At 34.4% G+C, this 19,547-nt stretch overlaps 1 protein-coding gene across 12 annotated transcripts in view; it reads left to right on the forward strand.

Moving 5' to 3' along the window:
• The window catches only part of Sbf2 (SET binding factor 2), a 450,794-nt gene that overhangs the window by 249,564 nt on the left and 181,683 nt on the right, over nucleotides 1-19,547 (forward strand). For 6 of the 12 annotated variants that reach the window (XM_087211305.1, XM_087211302.1, XM_087211306.1 and 3 more), the window contains 3 exons: nucleotides 1,504-1,708; nucleotides 3,562-3,695; nucleotides 4,567-4,716. The exons of 1 other annotated variant lie outside the window; for it this stretch is intronic. In XM_087211305.1, coding sequence (XP_087067431.1) covers nucleotides 1,504-1,708; nucleotides 3,562-3,695; nucleotides 4,567-4,716 — 489 coding nt within the window. The remainder of the gene's footprint in view (nucleotides 1-1,503; nucleotides 1,709-3,561; nucleotides 3,696-4,566; nucleotides 4,717-19,547) is intronic. 5 more of the 12 variants (XM_013074593.3, XM_013074594.3, XM_087211303.1 and 2 more) reach the window with 1 other exon arrangement.

Below are 19,547 nucleotides of genomic sequence, written 5' to 3' on the forward strand. Positions count from 1 at the left end.
AAAATAAACAAGTGAAAGTATTTTAGTTAAATTATTAAGCAAAGTTAGTTAAATTATTGCAGTATTGATGTGCATTCAACATTGTGTTCTCATTAGGATGCAGTAGGAAAGAGTGCCTGCTATATATGCTATGCAGTTTCTAGATTAACCAGTATACTTCAGGGAACAAAAACACTCTGTGTGTATGTTTATGTGTGTGTTTATATTATATACATATAGTTTGCTTTTTGTTTTGGGGGATTTTTTTGGTACCGGGGATCGAACTCAGGACCTTGCGCTTGCGAGGCAGGCGCTGGAACCATTGAGCTAAATCCCAGCCCTACATATAGTTTTAATTGCATGAGACATCTGACCCCATGAAGCTTTATTTTAGTGAGAGGATAGACCATAACTGTGTCAAATAAAATTCATAATATGTAAGAGGGTTGTAAGTATCAAAGAGAAAAAGATAATAAGGAGGATAAAGAGTATGTTGGTAAGAGGGTATAAATTTAGATAAAGTGGCCAGAAAAAATGTCATTTGAGCAAAGAAACCCAAATTCAAGGGAAGACAGGCATTCCAGGCAGAGGGAAGAGTTAAGTGCAAAAGCCTCGAGGCAGGAACAAGAAGTTCTGTTTGGAGCAAAATGAATGAAGGAATAGTAGTGGTTTGCCAAGGGAACTGATAACTGGGTGTTAGAGGCATTAAAGAATGCTCAAAGTGGGCCACATGTAGCGGTATATACCTGTAATTCTAGCACTTTAGTTGGCTGTGGCACAAGATCCCAGGTTGAGGGCAGCCTGGGAAACTTAGTGATTTAGCAGGACCTTGTCTCAAAATAAAATTATTTTAAAAGTCAAGGCTGGGATGCAGTTCAGTGCAGAAGCCTTAGGTTCAATCCCCAGTACCCCCCCAACACACACACACGATGACTCGAAGCTTTTCACGTGAGTGATTTGGAAAAATAAATATGCTGTTTACTAAAGTGGGGAAGACTGAAAAAAAAACAAGCTTAAAGCTCTCAGACTTAAATTAATAATAATAACTTAAATACAAGCAGAAATTCTTTGTGTTGATAGTTCAGTACATAGGTAGAATTCAGGAGGAAGCTCAAGAAATAAATATATGTGAATCATTGGTATTTTTGTGACTAACAGGAAAATGGACGTGATTTCCAAGGAATTCAGTGTTAATACAAAGGAGGCCCAAGGACTGAAACCTGAGATATTCCCATAGTTAAGAGATTAGGGAAAGGAGAAAGATATAGCAAGAAAACCTAGAGACCAGATGAAGAAAGTATTTATGGGAGAAGAAGATAAGTGACCATCCCAGATGCTGCTCATAAATCACGGAACTCTAATTTTGGCATATTTACAAATAAAATATATGTATAATCAGTTTTCTGTCCAATTTCAGTGTGTGCCCCCTATGAGTTTCTGTGTTCTTTCTGCCTCTTTGCCCTTCCTGCCTCTTTGTCAAATATTTTAACTTTTGAATAATTTTACCTATGTCTGATACTGTAGGAGAATCCAAACCCTCATATGGCATTCCAGAAAGTTCCACGCCCAACAGAAGGATCACACTTGCGTGTTCACATTCTTCCTTTCCCAAAGATTAATGAAGCCCTGGTTCAGGAATTAATACAGGAAAATCTTGCTAAGAATCAGAATGCACCTCCTGCTACACGAATGGAAAAGAAATGTGTTGTGCCAGCAGGTCCACCTGTTGGTACGTATTTGTCTGTCTGTCTGCCTATTTTAAAAGTAAACCTTTTGTCAAGATATAACACACAAATACAAGTATATAATTTGATGAATTTTTCCAAAGTGAACACACTTATAACTAGAATTATTATCAACTGTCAGAAGCTCTGTTCCATTTACTGCCTTTCACAAAGTATAATCATTAACCCAACTGCTACCATTATAAAATCTTTTCTTTGTTGAGATATAATTCACATACCATGAATTCTCCCATATAAGTGTGTATATTCCCAGAGTTGTTGAACTGTTACCACTAGTTTCAGAACATTTTAATAAGCCAAGTAGAAATCCTATACCTATTAGCAGTAGCTTCCTATTTCTACCAAAACCTCCTCCCCAGATTTAGATAGTAATCTACTTTTTGTTGTCATAGGTTTACCTATTCTGGGTATTTTATGTAAATAAAATTATATTCTTTTATATATAACTATCTTTTATAACTGGCTTCTTTCTTTTGGCCGGGGCGGGGAATTGATGTTTTGAGACAGGATCTCACAATGTAGCTCAGGCTAGCCTTGAACTCACTATGTAGCCCAGGGTGGCCTCAAACTCACTGATCCTCCTGCCTCATCCTCCCAAGTGCTGGGATTACAGGAATGCACCACCACACCCAGCTGGCTTCTTTCATTTAGTGTAATATTTTCAAGGTTTATATTGAGGCATATATTAGTATCTTATTGTTTTTTATGGCTGAATAGTAAGGATATTTATCACTGTTTTTATTCATCAGTTCATAGATGTTTGAGTTAGTTCAACTTTTTGGCTATTAAAATAATGCTGCTGTGAGCATTAATTTTCAGGTTTTTGTGTGGACATATGTTTTTATTTTATTGGTTACATACCTAGGAGTAGAATTGGCTGGGTTGAAGGTAATTAATTTATATTTAGTGTGGGGGGGGAACATCAAACTTTTCAAGAGCAGCTAGATCATTTTACATTTTCTACAGCAATGTATAAGGATGCTAACTTTTTCCACAGCCACTAATGATGCTGAGTATCTTTCCTTATGCTTATTGGGTGTTAAATATCTTCATTAAAGGTACTAAATTTGTGGGAATAAAAAACACTGAAATGTGACTTTCCTAAACCAGTGTAGCAATTCATTGGTCATAATCATTTCTCTTTTTATGCTATTTCTTTCCTTCAAGTTTCCTCAAATCAAATTTGTAGTGTTTAATTGGGGGGGTGTGATATAGTTTTTCCTTAGTAATGTCTTAGAAATAACTTCTTTTTCTGTCAGTAGTCTTCTTGCATATTAGTATTAGCTATTTTTTTGTGGCCCTGTACCCAAACATTTCATATCATGTATTTGTTTACAATTAAAAATAGGGCTGGGGGGCCGGGGATTTAGCTCAGTGGTTTTGCTGCCTGCTGCACAAGCACAAGAACCCCAAGTTTGATCCTCGGTACCAAAAAAAAAAAAAAAAAAAATAGGGCTGGGGATTTGGCTCAATGGTGCCACACCTGCCTCACAAGCACAAGGACCCGAGTTCAATCCCCAGTACCAAAAACAAAAACAAAACAAAAGTAGATGTTTACCTTTGTTTAGTGAAATTTTACTTTACAATGTGAATTGATTTGTATAAGGTAAGCATATCATTAGACTCTATCATGTGAAATTATTTATCAACTAGCCTAATACTTAAAAATTAGAATATATAATAAAAATAATGAAATTGAGTACCTTCAGTACCATCTAACAACGGAAAAAATAAATTTTGAATGTTGGTCATGTTAATAGTCTTAAAGTAATATTTCCCTGGTTTTTGCAATGAGCAGAGAAGTTTATTTGTGTTTTTTTTTAATATTTTTTACTAGTTTCAATAATGGATAAAGTGACGACAGTTTTCAATAGTGCACAGAGACTGGAAGTTGTTAGAAACTGTATCTCATTCATATTTGAGAACAAAACTTTGGAGACTGAAAAGGTAATAAAATACCATCTTTCCCAAGTAAGCATTTAATTATTTCCATCTCAGATTTACTTGTTGAGGTTGCCAACTGACCTCTCTAAATTCTCTCCTTTGCCCTAATAAAATGTCCTTCCATTGTTTCGGTCACTTTAAATGAATAGAGTCTAAGATTCAAAACTATAGTCCAAGCCAAATCACTGTAGCCTATAAGAGAAGTACCAATGGTAATATTTTTTTCCTCAAACTTAAAACATTGTTCTTTAAACCCTATTTTGCTTAGCAACTATTGCTTAGAAACTTAATATTTAAATATAATTTCATTTATTGCAAAGAGTCTAGACTGTCTCATAGATTATAAAAACTGGTATTAAATTTACACATATCCCCTTAAATTTTCTTATCTTTATTGAAGCATACTGAATACAGTGTAACCTTTCCTTATTATACTTTTCAACATCTATTCGGAGGCTGGTGAAGCATGTACAGTTGTTTTACCGTTGTACTAAATGATCCTTGCCTCTAGTAAAGGATTTTTGCTCACTTCCTTCCTTCTTTCCTTTTCTTTCTATTTTTTCTTATGATTGAAATGTAGATTTTCTTTTGCTTCTCTTGCTTTCAGCTCTTATATGGTAATGTTTTGTTAAGCTAAGGAAAAAAAATGTATTTAATTTTTTTTTCAATTTACCATATAAGCTAATTCTTCTTATCTTTTGTCATAGTTTACAAATAACAGTAACCCCAACTCTATTTCTTAATGATGTTAATAGCAAATTACATCTTCCCTAGCAGTTTAATTTTACTAATAACTTTATTAGTTTACAGGATTCATTTGAATATTCAGTGTGATTGTTTGAGATTTATTTTTTTCCCAGTGGTACTTTTTGGTCACTTGTGACTCTCTTATCCTCAGACCCTTCCTGCTGCCCTGAGGGCCCTTAAAGGAAAGGCAGCAAGACAGTGTCTCACAGATGAACTGGGTTTGCATGTCCAGCAAAACCGAGCGATATTGGACCATCAACAATTTGATTACATAATAAGGATGATGAATTGTACTCTACAGGTAATTTTTAGTCCTTTCAGATTACTCATCATGTTTAAGAATACTTATGTATTTCTAGGATCTTTAGTAATTACCAATATATTAAGTTCTTAAGGCTGCCACAGCTAATGGGATGAAGATCCAATATCCATACTGTTTTCCTCAGAGACACTTAACTCATTTCCTAAATATTAAGTTTTCCATTCTTTGTTGTTTTCTCTTGAAAAGTACTAGGTAATTTTGTTTTACAAGCAAGCTCTTTGAAAATGAAAAGTCATTTTTAAAGCACTGAGTCATAAATCTATTGTCATAGTAACCTTTTTCAGTCAATTTTTAGTTGTACTGTAAGCCAGAGGGCAGTTAATGGTGGATAATCCAAATGATAAATGAATTAATTATTTAGTAAGGACTTTGTGAGTTTAAAGCACAAAAGAAGAATTTTCTAGTGGGTTTATTTTTTAAAACATAAATGATCTTACAGAAATAAACATATCACAAAATAATGAAGATCCAAATTAAGTGAAGCTATTAATCTGTTTCTCTTATTAGCTGTTCTAGGACAGTGGCATCTTTTTTTCTACAAGTGATGCAAAAATCCTTTTTCAAGAAAAAAAATATTTAAATATTGAGAATCTAAAAACTATGGGACTCCATATAAAGTAAACAAAATGTATGTTAAAGCAAGAATTACAGGATATAATAATAAAATTTGTAGGTGAAAGCAAGCCTAAGCAAATAAGAAAATATAGCATGTTCTGGATTGAAAGACTTCATACAATAAAGATATCAATCCTCCCCAAAATAAAGAGGCAGTATAATTCCTTTCCCAAGTAGAAGAGCAAAAGCCTTATAATTGCCAACATACTACTAGAGAATAACAACCAAAGAATGAGAATTTGCTTTGTCAGTAATCAAAAAATGAGTTTAAGATCATAGTAATTAAGACAGTGTGGAGTTTATATAATGTTACTCAAATTAACAGATAGAAGAGAATCATTATTTCCAAAGCACATACATACATGTATAGAATTGTGACTTATGGCCAAATGGCATCTTGGACCAGTGATGAAATGATGAACAATTCAATAAATATGGTGAGGTGTTTGGATAACCACATATATAATATACCCAACACAAGAAGTGTACACATATCTCACATCATATGGACAAACCAATTCCACTGAATAAAACTTAAATATGAAGAACCACAAAAACTAACCTTAACATTTAAAATGTTCCAAACACAACACAGGAGATATTCTTATGACTTTAGGGTAGGAAAAAAATTTGCTTAACAAGTTACAAACAGTGCCAATCTTGAAGAGAAGGTTGGCAAATTTGACTAAGAAGTTTTGTATATCAAAAAAAATACCAAAGAATGAAAGCAAAAACCTCAGAGATTTTTGCAAAGCTTGTAACTACCAGTGATTTGTCCTGCATGTTCATAAAGACAACTTAATTTTAAAATGGCAAAAGATGAAAACCCAGTTGGTTAATAAGTGTATAAAAAGGTGATCTACAAAAAGATGATTTATATCAATAATTGAAAGAAAATATAACCTTTTACATTTACTCTTTGGCATGAACATAAAAGTCCCAAGTGTTGATACCAAGTATGGTGGTGCATGCCTGTAATCCCAGCACTTAGAAGGCTGTGGCAGGAGGATCACTGCAAGTTTAAGGCCAACCTGGGATAAACGTACCGCGTTCAGGCCAGCCTGAAATAAACAGTGAGACCCTGTCTCAAAAAACAAAACAAAACAAAACAAAAAAGTACCAAGTGTTAACAAAGTTGTGGAACTAACAACATGTAAACTCTGTTGATTAATGTGTAAATTGGTACAACTACTTTAGAAAATTTTATAAGACATAACTAATAAGATATAGGGATGATCAAAATATATGGTGAATGTTTAAATTTTAAAAATGTAATGCAGTAACAGGCATTGGGGGTTTTTTTGGTTTTTTTTTTGGTACCGGGGATTGAACTTGGGTCCTTGTGCTTGCGCAGCAGGCGGCAAAACTACTGAGCTCAATCCCTGGCCCCAGACATTGCTATTAATCCTCCTCAGAATACTCCACCTCACTTCAAGCATACTTATCCCATTATTCTTGGCACCTTCTGCAGCAGTTCTAGAAGTCCTCTTTTGTGAGTGTCTTTAAAAGGTATGATAAAAAAAAAAATACAGTGAAAGCTACTCCTGAATGCCATCCAGTGGAAAGGTAGACTCATAGAAATGTGGTATATCCTCATCCACTTTATTCACCATATATGGCATCGTACAGCTTCTGGCTCTTTCTCAATGTCAAAATAACTATGAAAGGTAAACACTGAGAATTGATTTAGGAAATCATGGCAGCCACAACAGCACAACTAAAGACACTTAGTTGATGGGATAGATGTGTTTGAAGTGAGAGGGAGTATTCTGAGTTAGATTAATATTAATGTGTCTTTTATTGTAAAACTTATATTAAAAATTAGATAGCTGTTGTATTTTTGATCATGCCTCACATAAGACAGAAAATATGATTTGCTGTTATCTAATGTAGCTGCATTTGAAGAATATTCTGTGACCCAGGGATTCTATTCTTAGAGGAACTTTTGTCCACATATACCAAGAAACATGTGCAAAAATGTTTATAGCCACACTCTTTAAAATAGCAGAAAACTTAAAACAACTCATATGCCAACCAACATTAGAATTGGATAAATATGTTATTTAGCAGAGATAACAAATGAAAAAATGTTATTTAGCAGAGATAACAAATGAATCTGTTACAAAGGATGATGTGGATGAATCTTAAGAATTTTATGCAAAAATAAAAAGCTCAATTATATTGTAGTTCTACTTGTCTAAAATTCAAAAGCATATATTCAGGGATGTTTAGTGATACAAGCATGTGGTAAAAAATAAAATCAAGGTAATAAGAAAAAAAATTTAAGAAACTTATTTCTAGGGAACTGAGAAGGCTAGTGAACCTAGAGATTTCCAAAGGTGATGATAATTTTCTGTTTCTGAAACTATGTTTGTGCGTGCTCATTATGTCATTATTCTTTAGTATCTTTTATGTATTTTATGTCTTATGGTACTGCTGTTAGATTTTTTTTTTAGCACAGCATATATCTGTTTTCTCAATTTTAAAAGATGTGTTTCTCAGAAATTCTTACTTAATATCTGTAATGATTCAGTCTAGCATCAAAAATATAATCTTATAGAGGCCAGGGATTTAGCTCAGTGGTTCTCTCGCCTGCCCAGCAAGCGCAAGGTCCCAAGTTCTGTCCCCGGTACCAAAAATATATATATATAATCTTATAATAGACACTTTACATAAATGAACTGACAAAGTAGAAAATGGTTCACTGTACCTGGAAATACATTCTTCCTTCTGAGTATAAGACACTATAATAAGAGAAGGATAAATTTGAGTCACTTGTAGGAAAATGGATGCCCCTTGAGACCATAATGCTAAATGAAATATATCATACACAGATTAAATATCGTACAATTTCTCTTATTTGAGAAACCCAAAGTATAAATAATTTAAAGAGCAAAATATAGATGATAGGAAACAGGGAGACAAATTTTGTGGAGAGGGAAGGGAAAAGGATGGGGAAGTAAAAAGGATCCAGATACAGTATGTTTATGTAGCAGTTCCACATAGTGAATGTATTAATTATGTATTGTAGGTTTATAGCAATAAAAACATTTGCTATGATAATTTAAAATAGCAAATATTAAAAACGTAAATACTTACTATATTTGGATATAGATTTATTTTATTACAATATAACTCTTTAGAATACTGCTCAGCTACTAAGTAGCAACACTTCTATGTATGTATTGATCTGGAAAAACTTCTGTTATATATTGCTAAATGGACAAAAAAAAGAAGTTATATAAAGTATGAGTAGATATGACTGTCTGACCTACAGTTACATGTATATGTGAATGTAGATGGTAGTAGAAATCTGGATGATATTTACACTAAATCCTTAATAGTAGTTATTTCTGGGATATGAATTAGAACAGTTTTGACTTTCACTTTAAGCTTTCTTCTGCTTGAAATACACACATAACTCAGTTACATAAAATAATGAGCATATATTATAATTTTAAAAGATTCTTATTTTTGTAGAAAGGAAATTTGGAATATACTTAAGAGAAAAATAAACCATAACAAATCTGCCCATGAAAAATACCACATAGACAGGTGTGGTGGCACAGTTTGTAATTCCAACTACTTGGGAGGCTGAGGCAGGATGTTTGCAAGTTTGAGGCTAACGTATGGGTAACCTAGCAAAACGTTATCTTAAAGTAAAAACAATGTTTACAAAAGGCTAGGGATGTAGCTTAGTGATAGAGTTCTTGCCTAGACTCTTGATCTCCTGAGTTCAACTCCCAGTACTACCAAAAACTAAAATAAAAAGAGGCCACATGGCTTTTGTTACTTTGCTACAGTGACTTTGTCACTACCATTATAGAAAATAAAGGAGTAGGATTAACAGATCCTGGTCTCCAGAAGCTCTAAAATTAGGTAATTCCCTGATTCCACAATAATTGATATTAAAATTACAAAACCTATTTTAAGAGCCTTTTTCTATTAGTACTTTCTCTACTGATTATTAACTGAAGAACCAAGTTTTAAGGCTTTGCCAAAACTTAACTTAGTACATACAATTAGTACAGCTACAGATCTTTTTCACTTGACTAATCATTTCTGAAAGAAAGATAGTTCATGAATGTTTTTTGCCCCTTTCAGATACACCTGAATTCAAGGGACTTTATGATTCAGTAATTCATATGTACATAAAAATAGATCCTGTGCTTCATCAAGCACATGGTATTATTTAGCATATAGATGTTCTTCTCAGTTATGAATGGGTCTACATGTGTGATTCTTTTTTTAATGAGTTCTTTATTACCTAAACTTGGGATTTATTAACTGGGCTTTAACATGACATTCTGAACATGTTTTTACACAAGTGTAGTTTCAAGGCAGAGAGGTCAGTCATCTGTTTTAGTGTTTTAAAAATGAAACATTTGACAAAAAAATGAAACATTAAATGAACTAATTTTTAAGGAGTGATTCAAAAACTTCAGTAATTTTTGCTTTTCATGACCTAAAGTTATTCTTTTTCCTGTCCTCAAGGGAAAATTAAAATGGAACATTCTGCAAAAGGGGTATTTTGTTTATTAGGTTCTTTGAATGCCAAGATAAGTTTTGTATGGCATTGCTTTATAGAGGTTGTAGACTAATTCCTACATATTATCACATCTCAAAGAACTGATCATATTTTAATATTTTGAAACTGAAATTACCAAAAATCTCTTTTAAAATATCATATTCTTAAGTCTGTTTTTATTGGGTATAGGGTTAAAGCTTGTTAGTGTGATTGAGATAGTAATGCCTTTTTTTTTTTTTTTTTTTTTTGGTATCAGGGGTCAAACTCAGGACCCTGCACTTGCAAGGCAGGCGTGGTGCCACAGAGCTAAATCCCCAACCCAATAGTAATGTCTTTTAACAACAAATTATAATTTGAAATCCTAGTGAAGGCCTCCTTTCCAGCATCATGACAAACAGCATGGTATGAGGAACTTTCTCATCAACATAGGAATAGATCTTGGAAAATTGCAAACAAACAAGCATAAATCATGATTTTGATACATTGTTTCTCCCAAGAAGAAAAGAAAGTCTCTAAATATACTACTCACTATACTCATGAGAAAAGGACAAATAGGCTAAATAAAGCCCTGAACAATTAATATTTGGTAAAACCAGGTTTGTGAGCACAATTAAGCATTGGCTTCTATAAGCCCTGGCTGGCTGATTATACCGGAAAGTTTTTCATTGAAAAAATATAATGTCATCCTAGTCAGTAATATGCCCTCTACTTTTATCTCCAGAAGAAGCTTTTGGAAATAATGTATCCCTGGTTTAGGCAGTCAGAATTGCCATAGAGTAAACTCAATAAACTATAAATTTACAATTTTAAAATTAACAAATACCAAGGAAATAAGCCAGTATAATGTCAACAGAAAAAAGCAAAAACACTTAGATTCTCCAAAATTATATATAGGAATAATCCAATTTGAATATACAATGATTGAAATAATTTAAAAATTGAATACTTACAGAGGCACGGTGGCACACATCTATAATCCCAGCATTATAGGAGATTAAGTCAGGAAGTTTGCAAGTTTGAGCCCAGCCTGAGCAATTTAGCAAGACTGTCTCAAAAAAGTGGGTCGTGGGGGTGGTAGTGCTAGGGATCCAGTTCACTGTGAAGACCATGAGTTCAATCTCTAGTACTGCGGAGGGAAGGGGGGAAGAAAAATTGGATAAAAGGGAGCAAATATCAGAATACTAACAAAATAATCAGCTAGGTTTGAATTATTAAAAGTAAGAGGAGATGTGAAAGACAGTATTGTTAAGATGTGAGTTTTCTGTAAATACAGCTATAGATTAAATGCAATCCAAATCAAAATTACAGGTGACTTTCTAGAAACTGACAACTGGATTCTAAAATGTATATGGAAATCCAGAGGACTTAAAATGGCCAAAACATTTAGGAGTATCTGATTTTAAACCTTACTATGAATTCACAATAATCAGGACATTATTATATTGACATAAACATCAACAAATAGGTAGTGGAAAAAAACATTCAGAAATAGACCCACATTTGTGGCATTTTTGACAAAGACATCAAAACAGTGCAATAGGGAGAGGAAGATTTCTTCTGATCTGTGGGAAGAAAAAAAAAAATATATATATATATCAGAAAACAGGACTTGAGAAAGAACAGAGATATAAGATGTAAAGCAACAACTATTAAAAAATTTTGGAGAGTGCTGGGGATTGAACCTAGTCTCATCTGCATGCTAAGCACAGACTACCAGTGAGCTAATTCCTATAAAACAGAGGAAAACGTGGAATAGTATCATGATGAGAATGAACAATACTTGCTTAGGTCATAGAAAGCAATATTCAAAAAAGAAAAAAATTACAATTAGACCTTAGCACAATTAAAATTTCTGTTAATCAAAAGACAACAATAGGCAAGACTGAAAAAATATTTCTAAGATACTATATGGAATCTGCCTAAAAATATATGCATCAGGAAATAAATAGTACTAAATTTATTGAGGCATCTTGAGATTAATACAAGTTACCTTTGGCCTTTACAATTATAAGAGGTGCTCAAAGTGGTGGCCATTAGCTTCCAGACATTTATTAGTACAGCGAGCTGCTGAAGTATGCATACATTTTTTTGGTGGACTGTATATTCCAACTAGTATTGTGTGTGTATATGAAGAACTTCCTAGTAAAAAGCCAGCAGCTGCGGGTATACCTCAGTGATAGAGTGTTTGCCTAGCATGAGTGAAGGCCCTGGCTTCAGTTATCAGCACCTTTAAAAAATAAATACAAACAAAAAGTTTTCTTCCCACAGAATATATTAGGTATGGAAGGCAGTGCATATACTAATCAGCTCAGTGCAGCTATTTCTCGGTGTGTATGTATTTCAAAACATGTTGTGCATAATAAATATACATATAATTTTGTCAGTTAAAGAAATCAAGAAAAATGGACAATATGAACATGCTGTGCACAGACACCTCAGTAAATATGACATGTGAATTATCAGTAAGCACAGGAAAGAGTACTCAGTATTATTAATCATCAGGGGAATGCAAATTAAAATAACCATGAGATATACAAAACTATTAGAATGACTAAAATTAAAAAGGCTAACAGTGCTAAGTATTGGCAGAACTGTAAAGTAATTGGAACTCTCGCACTTTGTTTTAGGGCATGTAAAATGGTACAATCACTGAAAAAAAATCTAAAACATTCTTATAAAACTTATACCTATCCCAGGATCTAGCAGTTTCAACTCTTGGGTCTTATCCAGCAGAAATGAAAACGTATGTCCTCAAAACAACTTCTACAAAATAACCACAGGAACTTTATTCATAATATCCTAAAACTAAAAATAGCCTAGGTGTCCATCACATGTTAAGTTTTAAAAACAAAAATACTAAAACTAGAAGTTCCATTTGACCCAGCTATTCCCCTTTTAAGTATCTTCCCAAAAGGGTTAAAGTCATCATACCACAGTGATACATGCATACCTATGTTTATAGCAGTGCATTTTACAATAGCTAAATCTTGGAGACAGTCCATATGCACATCAACAGATGAATGGATAAAGAAAATGTGATTAACAAAAAGAGCAGGGCATGGTGGTGCATGCCTGTAATCTCTGCACTCAGAAGGCTGAAGCAGGATGTTTGCTGCAAGTTCGAAGCCAGCCTGGGCTACATGGTGAGTTCAAGGCCAGCCTGAACTACATAGCAAAACTACATAGCAAAAAAACAAAACTAGTAGAGAATACTACTCTGCTTTAAAGAAAGATAAACCTGAGACACTTTAGGTAAATGAATGTACCTGAGACCATAATCCTAAGTGATATAAATCATACACACAAGTTTAAATATCACATTGTTTCTCTTGTGTGAGAAACCCAAAGAAAAAATAATGAGCAAAATAGAGGATAGATATGAGGAAGTAGGAAGAACTTGTTCCAGTGGAAATGGGAACAAGAGATGGGGGTGGGAAAAGGGATTTAAAGGGAAAAAAGAATTGAAGGGAAAAATGGAGAGAGCTTTTGTAAATGAGCAAGAGAGGAGGGTTGGAGGGGAGAGGAAAGGGTTTTTTAAAAATTGAAATGTGTTATATACACGTACAAGTCCCAAATGATGAATGTGTTCATTGTGTACTGCAAACATGTAGCAATAAAAAAAAACAAAAAAATTCTTCTATATCCTACAATGTAAAACTATTCAGCAGTAAAAATAAATAATGATACACACAACCCAGGGATGAATCTCAAAAACATTATGGCATGTTTATCAAAACTTGCTAAATGTACATTTAAGTTATGTCCAGTATTTCATTATTGTATGTAAATTGTATAGCAGAAGTATACAGTTCTACTTACATGCGTGCTGAGATCTTATAGAGAAGTATAATGATGTCAATTAATTTGAAGTCCACTAAAAATAAGGTGGGTTAATGAATAGACAGATGGGATAAAGGGATAAAGCAAGCATAGTAAAATCTACATGGTAATTGTATAGAGGGTTACTGTGAAATTCTTTCAACTTTGATACGTATTTGAAATTTTTTCAAAGTAAAATGAGATAAATCTTTATTTCATATAGTTACCATTTTTGTGGTAAGAACACTTAAACTCTCAAATTTTTTAATAATATAAATACTGGATAGAGGATTTAGCTCAGTGGTGCCACTGCCTGACTCATAAGCCCAAGGTCCTGAGTTCGATCTCTGGTACAAAAAAAAAAATTTAATTTGTTTCTGTATAACTTCTTCTAGGCTTCTTAGACTGAGGGTTTAGAATAATAGGAAATTACATAGAAGTTTAAAAGTATGAGGGAAAAAAAAGCCTTCTGGCACCCCGAACTTTGGACATCAGACTGAATTAACAATCTAGAAAGTTTTAAGGATATTCAAGTACTGCTGAAAACCAATTGAGAGATTTAGGTGTATTGTTAGGAATATATTAATCAGTAAAACATCCTGCTTAATCACGGTATGTGTTTTATTCCTTTCCTCTTTTCTGTTCCTTCAAATATTTTCCAATTTCTATCTTCGTGTCTCTACTAGGTACTGGACATACTGAGATGATAAGATATAATCCTGGTTCTCAAGGAGTTCACAATTTAGAAGGAAAGACTCATATATAAACTAATATTTATAATATAGTAGAATAGGCACTGGCAGAGGTACTGTATGGAAAGTATCGTAAAAGCTCTTACGGGGCTACTGGATTTGGGATACAAAGGAGGTGATCACAGAAGGCATTTGTCAGACAAGAATTGGGAGAAAGAGTATTTCAGGTATAGAAAGTTGCTGGTAGAAAAGAGAAGTATAAAAAAAAAGAAAAGAGAAGTATAGAAAGGACCTATGCTTTTGAAAACTGGAGGATATTTTCTAATCAGTCAATATAGAGTAGACGTGATTGGAGAAGAAATGAACAGTAGATGGAGAAATTTCTGCTAAAGTGACCAAATCTCACACACACACACACACACACACACACACACACACACATACACATTTAACTTCTGTTACCACCCAAACCCCACTGAAACAAGGATTTTTTAAATGTATAAACCTACAAGCAAAATAGGAGGTAACAGTAATAAAATATTGAAAAGTAGAAAGTGATGGAGTAATGATCTTTACCTAGCAAACATAAGAAAACTTTTCCCAAGGCGATGGGAAAAGCCTTGAAGCAGCCCAGTTTACAGAATCCCAAAAGGCTCAGGGATTGGAGACAGACAACCATGCACCTCTGAAAGCCAAGAGGATAATGTAGAGCTAGAACATAAAAATAGAGAATTGAAAGGACTGCTTAAGATGTAGTTGGATTCCCCTCTCACATCCTTTCCTAATCTTTGTAAATAGACAATTGCCTTTCCTATTACCGTAGCTGAAGACTGAATCTTCACTTATTTCTTATGTTTTGTTGTTTGTTTTGTTTTGTTTTTAGAGACAGGGTCTCCTTATGTAGCCCATGCTGACCTCAAACTTGCCATATTCCTGTCTACACTGCTGAGAACTGGTATTACAGGCACACTTCACCATGTCCAGCTACTTGTGCATTTATTCTTAAGAAAGAAAGGCTCTCACAGACCTGGGAAATACAGATCTACAGAAATTCTGTCTTGCTACAAATAAGCTTGTGTGAATGCCAAATACATAATGAGAATGACAGCAGCCTCTCCCCTTTCCCAGTTCTTCCTCCAGAAACTGGGAGTTTGCCCTCAAGGCAAGGGATTGGAAGATTATTTTCTGAGAAATAGGATCAACTTAAGAGAAAGGGACTTTATTAAAGATACTGAGATTAAGAATTTCTCAGTAGAATAGCTCTGCCAAGTCATGATATAATAAAGCTCTCATTCAACAAGCTTTATCTATGAACAGACTCATAGCTTTTGCCATTCTTTGGTTTACTTCTCCTTGTGAAGGATGACCTAAACAAAAGGACCTTTAAACAAATTTACTGCTTGCTCCCCACCATTGTTCCATAACTCTGGTTCCATTCTCTAATTCCCTTTGTAAGAAGATCCGTTGAGCATCTGTAACTGTCCTTTCTTCTTCCTTCTTGAATACCTATATCATCTGGACTGCATCAGATAACCTCAGCTTTCTTTTGGCTCTACTGGGTTAGCCATAATTACAATTCTCCTCTAAGAAAAGGCTCAAAGAAATTGTAATTTTCCCAAATTACATAGCTAGGAAATTAAAAAGGTGAAGGTGAATTCTAAATCTTTTTTTTTTTTTTTTTTTGGTACCGGGGATCGAACTCGGGACCTTGCTCTTGGGAGGTAGGCACAGAGCCACTGAGCTAAATCTCCGGCCACTTTAAATCTTTTTTTTTTAAAAAAAACTCTACTTTTAGATGACTTGATGCTTTGTTCTTCAAAAACTGTATAAATAGGGGCTGGGGATTTAGCTCAGTGGCACCGTGCCTTCCTTGCAAGTGCAAGGTCCTGAGTTCAATCCTAGTACCAAAAAAAAAAACAAAAACAAAAAAAAACACTGGATTAACAGATGCTCTATAGCTAGATTTAAGTCTCGATCAGGAACTTGTATTCTGGACATTTGTGGATCTTTATTTTCATTTATTCAAGTAAAAATTGCTATTGAAAAGCTCCAAACTTAATTAAATAAAGATATGTTGTTTGTATCTCATCACTGTACATACAACACCCTCACATGCAGAAAGTATTCAGATATTATTTGAATACATGAATAATTAACATATCAGGAAAGCCATAATTACTGATGTAAGAGTGTGCTTTTCTAGTACACTGTAGTGGTGCACATCTGTAATCCCAGCACACTGGAAGGCTAAGGCAGGAGGATAACAAGTTTAAGCCTAGACAGGGCAACTTAGTGAGACCCTGCTTCAAAAAAAAAAAAAAATTTGAAAGGGTTTGGGATATAGCTCAGTATGAAGGACCTGGATTCAATTCCTATACAGCAAAAAAAAAAAAAAAAAAAAAATTCCTAGTTGGGATCTTGTACCTTTACATGATGTATCTCAGTTCTTATTTTTTCCCCCATTTCCCTGCCCTCCCTTTACCCCCTCCACCCTTCCCTATTTACAGAGACTTTGTTTCCATTTTTTGCTTTTCTCGTATTTCTTCTTTTCCCTTCTTTCCTTTCCTCTACCCTTCCCACTTCCCCTACTCCTTTAGACCTTTACTTCCTATTTCATATTATCATTTATACCATTTGAACCTTATTTGCACTTTTAGTTTTTCATACCAGAGAGACTGTTTGGTATTTGTACGTGTGTACTATTTATTTCACTTAAGACTATGGCCTCAATGTGCATCCATTTAGCTATAAATGTCTCTAGTTTCTTGTTCTTTATGGCTGAGTAGTACTCCATTTTATTAAAAACCACATCTTCTTTATCCAGTTTCCAGTTGATGGGCACTTGGGCTGTTTCCAAGCTTTCACTATTATAAACTATGCCGCTATAAACATGGGTGCACATATATTGCTGTGGTATGATTCTTTTAATTCTTTTGGAAAGATACCCAGCAGAAGGATAGCAAAATGTGCCAATAAACTTAATGAAAATGTTAAAAGGGCCAGGAATTTAGCTCACTGGTTCCGCTGCCTGCCTCACAAATGCAAGGTCCCGAGTTTGATCCCTGGTACCAAAAAAAAAAAAAGGAAAAGAAAAATAGAATGTGCAACTACTATGCAACCAGCAGCTGCAGTTGGAGGCATTTATCCCAGAGAAATGCAGACATATGGTCACACAGAAACCGCTACACAGTGTTCATAGCGGTTATATTCACAGCAGCCAAAAAATGAGAATAACCCAGATGTCCTTGATTGGGTGCACAAATAAATTGTGGTGCATCCATACCACCACGGAATACTATGCAGCAATAAAAGGAACAGACTGTTGATCCATGCAACAATGGGCATGAATCACCAAAGATTGACTTAGCGAGAAAAAAGACAGTTCCCAAAAATTATATTTATAGTTCCAATTGTAGAACACTCTTGAAATAACAAGAAAGAATAGAAATGGAGAACATATTAGTGGTTTCCAGGGGTTACAGTGGAGTGGGAGGGGCAGGGAAGTGGGCGTGGCTAGGGAAAGGCAACATGAAGGTTTTTTGTGGTGATGGAAATGTCCCCCGACCCTTTTTTTTGCAGTACTGGCCATTGAACTCAGGACTCCATGCATGCTAGGCAAGTGCTCCATCATTGAGTTATATCCCTATTCCTTTTTATTTCTTGAGAACAGGGTCTTGCTAAATTGCCCAGGCTGGCCCCAAACTAACAATCCTCCTGCCTCAGCTTCCCAAGTACAGGTATACACCACCACATTTTAATGGAAATTACTATCTTGTCTGTACCAATGTCAACATCTGGGAGGGAATATTGTACTAGTTTCACAAGATGTTACCATTAGGGATCCTGGTTAGAGTATTCACAATGTCTCTGTATTGTATCTTACAACTGCACATGGATCTAAAAATATCTCAAAATAAAAAGTTTTATTTGAAAAATTTTTTTAAAGTATTTTCCTAAGTTACTTAACAAGGAACTAAATTTAGCTATCAACAGATTTGAGTTTCAGATTTAGGATAAATTCATTAAAATTGGCTATTCTAGTGGCTATAAAAGTTTAGTTCATTTCTTAAACAATATTTGACCAAGTAACTGATGAAATTTATAAATTTAGTGAGAACTTTTCAGTTATTTGTCCCTTAGTAGAACTAGTATTTAATGATAACCATTGCCATCTCTGCAAAACTCTCTTCCCTTGTCTTTTTTGTTTTGTTTTGTTTGGTTCTTTGGTACCGGGGATCGAACTCCGGTCCTTGCGCTTGCACAGCAGGCAGTGAAACCATTGAGCTAAATCCCCGGCCCACTTCCCTTGTCTTTTGATGTTATCATTTCTCCTGGTTTTCTATTTCTTTTCTTTTCTTTTTTTTTAACGGTACCAGGGATTGAACTCGGGACCTTGCACTTATGAGGCAGGCAGTGAAACCACTGCGCTAAATCCCTAGGCCCTCTATTTCTTTTTAATTAATCTCTTTTTCAGTCTTTTTGATGGTGTTTTCCTTTCTTCCCACATCCTGCAAATGGTGATTTTAGTTTTCATCTTTAGATTGATCTTCCCTTGATCTAAGACTTGAGATTCTCCCTCAGTAGTCCTACTCATCTGCATTTTCCATCTCCTACATATGCCTTGTAAATCTGTATCTCAAATCCAAATCTATGTCCTCAATTCCAGAATTGAATATCCTGCTTGCTTGTTACTGTCTGTCTTTACTTGGATATTCCAGAGCTGTTTAGATGTCAATATCTTCCAAATTAAAATAATCATCTCCCCTTCTCCCTGTTTGTCTCCACTACCACTCAAAACCTTTTCCTCCTGACTTTCCTGGTTCAATAAATGGCACCCATAAATAAGCAAAACCATGGAAATAGTCTTTTTCTCTAACCCCAAAGCCAACTAGTTTCTGAGGCTCATAGACTGTACCTTCTGAATGTCACTTAAATACATTCATTTTTTTAGAAATATAATTGGTAATCATTATCTCCACAAGACATTCATTGTGGGGAATTGGTATTTGTACATAACACCTGTTAATTTTTTTTCTCATCCCCCTTCCCCTCCCACCTCCATTTCTTGGTCCCTTCCCTCTTGTAAAATATCTCTGTGTTTCCTATTATGAATCTTTTATTTTGCTTTTTAATTATACTTTGGGTTTCTCATTTAA

The sequence above is a fragment of the Heterocephalus glaber genome, unplaced genomic scaffold (assembly GCF_053883595.1).
Source record: "Heterocephalus glaber isolate CG9 unplaced genomic scaffold, H.glaber_assembly_v1.0 deba00001428, whole genome shotgun sequence".
NCBI lineage: Eukaryota > Metazoa > Chordata > Mammalia > Rodentia > Bathyergidae > Heterocephalus > Heterocephalus glaber.